General features: G+C 44.5%; 1 protein-coding gene across 1 annotated transcript; it reads right to left on the bottom strand.

Annotated features, from left to right (window-relative positions):
- Positions 1-540: 540 nt before the first annotated feature.
- LOC139822158 (uncharacterized) lies at positions 541-7,294 on the bottom strand. Its single transcript, XM_071793761.1, has 2 exons — positions 3,630-7,294; positions 541-3,543 (listed from the first exon to the last, which is right to left on the bottom strand). Exons 1-2 carry the CDS (start codon positions 4,784-4,786, stop codon positions 972-974), a joined length of 3,729 nt encoding a protein of 1,242 aa, XP_071649862.1. The 5' UTR covers positions 4,787-7,294; the 3' UTR covers positions 541-971.
- Positions 7,295-7,893: the final 599 nt, after the last annotated feature.

The raw sequence follows: 7,893 nt of genomic DNA, 5'->3' as shown, positions 1-7,893 counted from the left end.
GCGCCACTCAAAGGTAAAGGCGGAAGCGAAACAGCTGACGCTGTCGCAGAGATCATTCGACACAGCGGGAGGTGTCCTAGTAACCTACAAACCGATATGGGGAAGGAATTTTACAACGCCGACGTGCAACGTCTCGTAAAGAAACATGGCATCAATCATTATTCCACATATTCGGTATTGAAGGCATCGGTCGTCGAACGATTCAATCGCACGCTCAAGAACGACATGTGGAAGATGTTTACGCTCAATGGAAATTACAAGTGGGTCGACGCCTTGCCGCGACTCGTATCGGATTACAACGCGCGCAAGCATCGAACCATCGGCATGCGACCCGTCGACGTTACCCCCGCGATCGCCGAAAAACTCTTGGCTACCGTATACAGCGCGATAAAAATCGCGGGTCCGGCAAAATTCAAAGCGGGCGACTCGGTACGCGTCAGCAAATACAAGACGATTTTCGAGAAGGGTTACACGCCGAATTGGACCACCGAGGTGTTTAAGATCGTTAAAGTGCAGCGTACCAATCCCGTAACCTATCTACTCGAGGACTATCGTGGAAAATCCGTCTCTGGAGGGTTCTACGAACACGAGTTGCATCGCGCGACTTATCCGGACGTGTATCTCGTGGAGAAAGTACTGCGCAGGAGGGGCGACGAGGTTTACGTTAAATGGCTGGGATTCGATGGATCGCACAACTCATGGATATCCAAGGATAATGTTATTTAATTTTGTGCAAACTTTTTTTTATTTATAACATAAAAATATGCAATATGTAATACATGTAAATGTTTGAAATACACATATGTGTGCAATATATTTATTTATTAATTAATATTCTTTCCAATACTGTAATATAATACTCTCACAATACGTTACTACATATAATATAATTCATACGTTATACTATACTATACATACGTTATACTATACATACGTTATACAATACATACGTTATACATTTTATACACACGTTACAAAGGTATTTGATAATGTCCCCACGGTAACGTATCGGTCGAATTAGGTATAATGTATCGCTTGTCGTCGTACGGACTCAGAGCGATTTTTGTTTCGGACACGGTGTACACCTCGTGTTTTTCGGACCTTATGCAAGCCTGCCGTCGCATCATTTCAATTTCGTCTCGCAGACATCTCGTGTAATCGTCGAACGTTATCGACCTGGCTACGACGTTGCTCTTAACACCTTTCGCTTTTTTACAGTCTTTCTTACCGTCCACTCGCAAGGCATACATCTTCGCCCTGAGTCCGACGAATTCGGTCATAATCGCACCGTTGTTTTCATCTTTCATCAAGCCCGGAATTTTTTTATTGGCGAGTGGGATACCGTACGCGTTGTTGATCGCGTAATCGCTCGTGTCGAATTTAGCGATATCGCGTTTCATGTTCATGTACACATCCTCGCATTCTACGTGATATATCAGACTGTCCGTATCGGTGTACATAATTCTACACTTGTCGCGATACAGGGGAGACATGTACTCGTGATGAAATTCGTACAAACAGACTTTCGATATGTCGAGAATGCACATGCCGACGTAAATAGGTTTGTCAAATTTAACCTCGAGTTTTCGCAGTTCAACGGCTATCAGATTTTCCGAAAAAACGCTCCTGCTGTGAAGATTTGGTTTCGAGATCAGTGCCTCCGCGCCGTATCTACCTTTCCACTTTGATAATAATTTTACATCAACGTGATTTCGAACGTTCTCCATCGTTTTCCCGAAAACCGCGTTGTTCATCAATTTATACAGATTTTTCTCAAAATCGTTTTTGGCCTGTGTTCTAAATTTTGTATTAAGTTCGATGTAATTGCGGAGCCATGGAGATTGAGCGAATTGTAATACGCGATGAATTTTTGTGATGCGAAGACCGTGGCGCGTGCATTGCTGTAGGTTGCCGTAGTGTATGACATAACGCTTCTTATCGTACAGCGTGGCGAGAAGTTTGTCCTGCCGTTTGCCGGGTGGTTTATCGCGCGTCGGACAGAACGGTAAGTCGGCGTGCGCGTCGTGTTTATTCTGCGGATACTCTAGATCGACTTCGAGAATGTAACCCGTGGGCGAATCCAAAGCGATCGCGCTAAACTCGAAATTCGAGACGTCTTCGACCCATCGAAAATCTGCATATGGCAATGGTTGGCACATTGCCCAACCGTACAAGTTGTTTACGTCGAAATACATCAGGTACGACGATGGTTTCGATGTATCATAAGATTGCATGTACCTGTTATTGGCCACCGCGTATCTGTTTGAACATTGACTCAAACCACCGCGAATACCGCGTTCGATGAACATGACCATGTCAATGTCCGTGAGCAGTTCGAAATTGATACCCGTATGCTTCAACATAGCGTCCCACGTAAACCCCGGTAGAGTGTAATAATACGCCGGATCGAGTCCATAACTCGCGACGCAGCTATCGCGAAAATTTTCAAAGATATCGGCCAACAGCAAGACATCGATCTTTAGATACAGATCGCTGTAGTCACCGAGCGTTCGAATGGAGAACCGCTGCCAGACGTTGACGGCGTGCGCGTAATCGCTCTCGGATACGGTGTCGCCTGTCAATGAACTGTAAAACGAGTCGCGCGATGGTAAACACGTATCCTCCAACTTTTCGATGCAGTCAATGTACTCGTACGGAAAGACACCTTTTCGCGTCAATAATTCGAAATCTTGGTCGGATAACGCGGAAAATTTTGAACGTATAATTTTTAACTTATCCTTATCGAGGAAGGATGCTAATTTTTCGAGACTCGTGCTAAGAAATTTGTACGAGTCGATGAATCTTAATTTGATGCAATTTTGGCTGTATTTATCTTCAGTGCTTTTAACGTTCTTCGTAAACGAAATGTATTTTTCCTTCGTGATTGGGAGTAACTCTACATGTCCTTCGTACGCGGTGGCAATTTCTTTTATAATAAAATGAGAATCATAACCCGATAAATTATGAAATACTATGGGAATGAAGTGAGAATTTTTATAATTTAAGTTACAATTAGAATGCGCGGGACCTCGATAATTGCCGGTCAAGTGACAGTGATCGCGTACTCGCACGTCGTCTGGCTCGAACGGTTTTTCGCACACGTGACAGTGCGTTGCGCTGTTAAACTTTTTCCACTCGTCTCGCGTGAAATCCACCATGGGTATATTATCGGACAAGATGTTCTTTACGTCGTGTGCTAAACGTCTTAGTTCCTCGGCGAACCACGCGACGCAATCCTTATCGCGACGAAATCGATACGCGGATAACGAGTCGTCGTACGAGCACCGCACGTAATATCCTATACTAAATACCCGATGATGTTGAGACTTGAACGTGGACGTTGTCGGATCCGCATCCGTCTTCTCGAGGGTACATTCCAGGTCAGCGTACACGACATATGGAAGTCGTTCCTTCCTGCTGTGATTCTTGAAACTCAGCCACTTGTCGTCCTCGCTCGGTAGTCGGATGGCACAGTTGTTTATCGCTCGGCAGTCTACACCGTGGGCTTCCAATTTTTCGCTCGAATGAAAATAATGTAAACATCTGCAAAAAGAAAAACACAATTTTGTAAATTTTTATATAACAATACAATATTTTATAATTTTATTAAAAGGAGTATAGGTACTCACCGATCGCAAAAGTATTTCCGACCACGATGCTTGCTCAATTGTGAGCTCACAAGGCGGGATAGGTTCTTGATCCATGCAAAATGTCCCACGTCGTCTCGCGGGTCCTGCACGTACAGCAGATTTACGTGCTTTTCTCTCCTCAGGTCGGTGAGCCGTATCGGGAGAACGGTCGGCGTTTCCTCTCCCTCGATGGTATACACATTGATGGATATAGTGTTGTGTTTTTCAAAATTTTTAATCTGTTTCAAAGTCATTGGAAACTTAATGTCTTGTAAATTTAATATATTTTTGTAATCAGGGTACGAGGATTCCCGATTATTATTGACCTTGACAGGATACAGCGCGGCGACCACTGACCACGCGAAGCACGCATTGTCCATAGAATGCACGTTGATCACAGCTTTTTTCAATTTAATTTTTTCCGGTAAATTGATGTAACATCCCGCGCGCAAAGGATTGTACTTGTTCACGTTCACTGTCAAATTGAGTATACGCGACAACGCCCATCCGCTATCGCGTTCCTGGAAATCCTCGAGTTTCGCTAATGTGGGCTCGATAACGTGTAGCTTGTACCACTCGCGCAGATCGGACCGTTCGGACGAACGAAAGAGTTCAAAGTTACTCGTGCTGAAACTTTTATTGCCACGTTTGTCACCCGTCACAAACTCGCCGTTGAACACGGTGTTTATCTTTACACTTGCGTGTGTTTGCATAACGTTTTGCACACGATCGAGCACGATGACTTCGGCATCTTCGAGAAATTTTCGCGGTTCGATGTAATTGATATTTATCACTGCACCGGTCAATACACGACATTCGAACGCGGCATCAATCTCTCGCCACACGAGTCTTTCCGCGTTTTCGTTACCGCTACTACTACTGCCCGCCGCGTGCTCACCACCACCACCGATATGTATGAACCGTCTCTGTAATAGAGTCTTCGCACCATCGAGTCGCGCGATTCTTGCCACTAAAGATGATCTGTTTCCGACAGTCTGAGAGCCATCTGAGAGCCGCGGACGTTTGGAACGACAGTCTTCTTCGAGCTGCTCAATAAACTTCTCGCATCGCTGTTCCCATGCAAGATATTCGCCCAAGGTAGCGATTTGGTTGGATCCTTCCACCAGGTCGCGTTCCGTTTTATCGAGATGTTCCATGTTTTTGTTTTTTAATATTGTCTTTTTTAAACAACGTCACATTCTTCGATGGAGCACTTGCACGTGATTCGATCGCACGCTGAACAATATCGTTTGCCACTTTGAATGCGATAGTAGTCAGACATAACAAAATGAGGCAAGAAGTAAGGGACATTATGCTCCCAATTATCATGATCATCAAAGTCACGTTCATAGGTTTTTTGAAGCATCAATAGATGGGGATGATTAGGATTAGGGCTTACCCTTGGGTACATATACAAACGTATCGAATTGTTCATCACCACCAATTCGACGTATTTCCCAATACCTGTGTGAATCTTAATATATGTTGCTTCACAATCATAGAGCTGTTCACAAAATTTAGACGCCCAATAGCGATAGTCAACAATAGGCACAACGTCAGTACAGCGAGCTACACGTGATTCTTCCTCGCTAACGCACTCGTCCCGCAGCCGTCGATATACTTTTTTTCTCACGATAGAACCCCAGTCATATGGAGAAGAGGTATTGATAACGACTCTTTGTCTAGCGAAGCGTTGACCGGTTCCGCGTATATTGAGTTCGCGATCGCGAAGAAACTGTACCGGCGATATTCGTCGCACATCCCTCAATTTCACTCCTTGATCTTCTTCACGCAAACCATTGATGATATCTGTTGTAATACATTCCATTTCTATATCATCGTCAGATTTTGGAGGCTCCACAGATTCCTCTTCAATGATCCACACCATGTTGCGCACGTAATGTCCCACTCGCGATAATGTTTTTTATTACTTCATGCAAATCGGGCACATGTGGCATGGATATATTTGAAACAATGGAGTATTACGACAATCTGTGCAAAATTGAATGGTCATTATGTCGTACGGCTCGGTTACATGCTCTCGACGTTCACGTATGTGCTCACCAGTGTCTGGTGAAGCGATCATGCACGAATAACACAGATTATCTGAACCATATTCAAAATAAAAATAAATTGCGCAACACTTCGTACGTCCATCCAGCGCTAAAAATTCGGGACGCGACACTATTTTTTTCACAACTTCTCTACGGTTATCGTCTTCTTCACTGTTGTAATCGCTGTCCGGTGACAAAGGACGATCTTCGTCGGATGAATTTACATCCATCACTGCCTCGAAATTATTGTTTTAAAAGTCACAATAATGTTTTTTTATCGTGTACAAATCGGGCACATATTACGTGGAAATATCATATATAATGATTCGCGACATCTTGAACAATATCGGCCATGCGTCGTTCCGCGTCTCTCAACGAAGTGTTTTAAGCGAGCGTACATGCCGAAATTAAGGTCCCATAAAGTAACCATGCATGGAGCACATAGTGAGAGTGCACCACCCGTTGAATAATAAAAATAAATTACACAGTGTCTCACACGTAGATTTAGTTCGATGATTTCCCAACGCAGCACTATTCTATCGATGACTTCTTCATGAGTATCGTCTTCGTCACTAAAATAGTCGCTGTCGTCCGTTAACTCGCGATCCATATCTGAATTATTGTCATCGCGCTATACTTTTTTCCAATCGATGTACCGACGCGTAGACTTTCAAATCACAGACTGCGATTTTGACTTGCTTCATTCTTTCTTATATACTTTTTCTATTGCCTTTTCCTCTCGTTCCAACTAGAGCATCGCGTATCGTTTCTTCTGTTTTAGTGCATGGTGTGCATACACTGCAGAGAAACAATATCACCCATAGAAATTGAGTCGCATTGCTGTCTAGTGTTTATAAAATCTAGCAGCCTGTCATCGATGCTCGTCTTTGTAACCCGCGACGGTTAAGTCATAAAATTTTTGGTCGAGTACGTACGTCGCGCGACCATCGATGCTCGCATCCGCAGTGTGAGATGATATTCGTTTATAAATTCTGTCATCGACGGTCGTCGATACCCATAGAAATTGAGTCGCGTTGCCACGCTTATCCCGTCTAGTGTTTATAAAATCTAGCAGCCTGTCATCGGCGCTCGCCTTTGTAACGCGCGACGCCATAGCCGAATGGCGCCGTGAAACACCGATAAGCGACTCTTCCTATACAGAAAAATAAAGAGAAGAGACCGCGACGGTTAAGTCGCATAAAATTTTGGTCGAGTACCTACGTCGCGCGACCATCGATGCTCGGCCATCCGCAGTGCGAGATGATATTCGTTTATAAATTCTGTCATCGACGTTCGTCGATACCCATAGAAATTGAGTCGCGTTGCCGCGCTTATGCCGTCTAGTGTTTATAAAATCTAGCAGCCTGTCATCGGCGCTCGCCTTTGTAACGCGCGACGCCATAGCCGAATGGCGCCGCGAAACACCGATAAGCGGCAATTCCTACGAAGAAAAGTGAAAAGGACCGCGGTGTCACGCTAGTCGCAGGTCGTAAATTATAGCAGCCTGCCATAGGCGCTCGCTCGCATTTGATAAGTGTGAAATGATATCTGTTTATAAATACTATCGGCCGAACATCGACGCGAGGCTGCATTTGTTTATCGAACATGTCCCGACGCGCTCGCCTAATCCACCCCCTCCCTTCCCCCCCTCCCCCAACCCTATGCTAGAAACGCAGATCACCCACCACCCCCCCCCCCCTCGCACCATATGGTGGGAACGCAGCCATCCCCCCCCCCCCGCCGCACCTCCTCGGAAGACGGCGGCACTAGAGTCCCCCCCCCCCGCCAGGCAGACCCCGCGGCCGCGAGTCCTTCCCCCCGCCCCTCACCCCCCTGAGATCCCTGATATAGAAGTCTCATATATATCCTACTTAATTGTTTACTTTGAAAGATGTACTACTATTTAATCAATATTAAAACTTGTTCATTTAAGAGTATTTGTGCAATTACAGGAAAATAGTTGTCATCCGTGTTGTCATCTCTACTTTTTTAACCACATGTAAATGAGATGTCTAACCAAGTGTCTAACAATAAGTTATACGATCTAAAAAATTCAGCAATCGGCTGGCATTCAAAAGACAGATTTTTGTATGTAAGCAAATATTTCCAATGTCTATTGGCAAAACGTGAATGCCCTTTTATTGCAAAATAAGATTTTTGCTGTATTGTTTTATAACTTATGGAGAGTCGTAAGTATACTTACTATAGCA

The sequence above is a fragment of the Temnothorax longispinosus genome, chromosome 11, assembly GCF_030848805.1.
Source record: "Temnothorax longispinosus isolate EJ_2023e chromosome 11, Tlon_JGU_v1, whole genome shotgun sequence".
NCBI lineage: Eukaryota > Metazoa > Arthropoda > Insecta > Hymenoptera > Formicidae > Temnothorax > Temnothorax longispinosus.
Note: the sequence above shows the minus strand (reverse complement) of the source record. Positions and strands in the feature narration are given on the sequence as shown.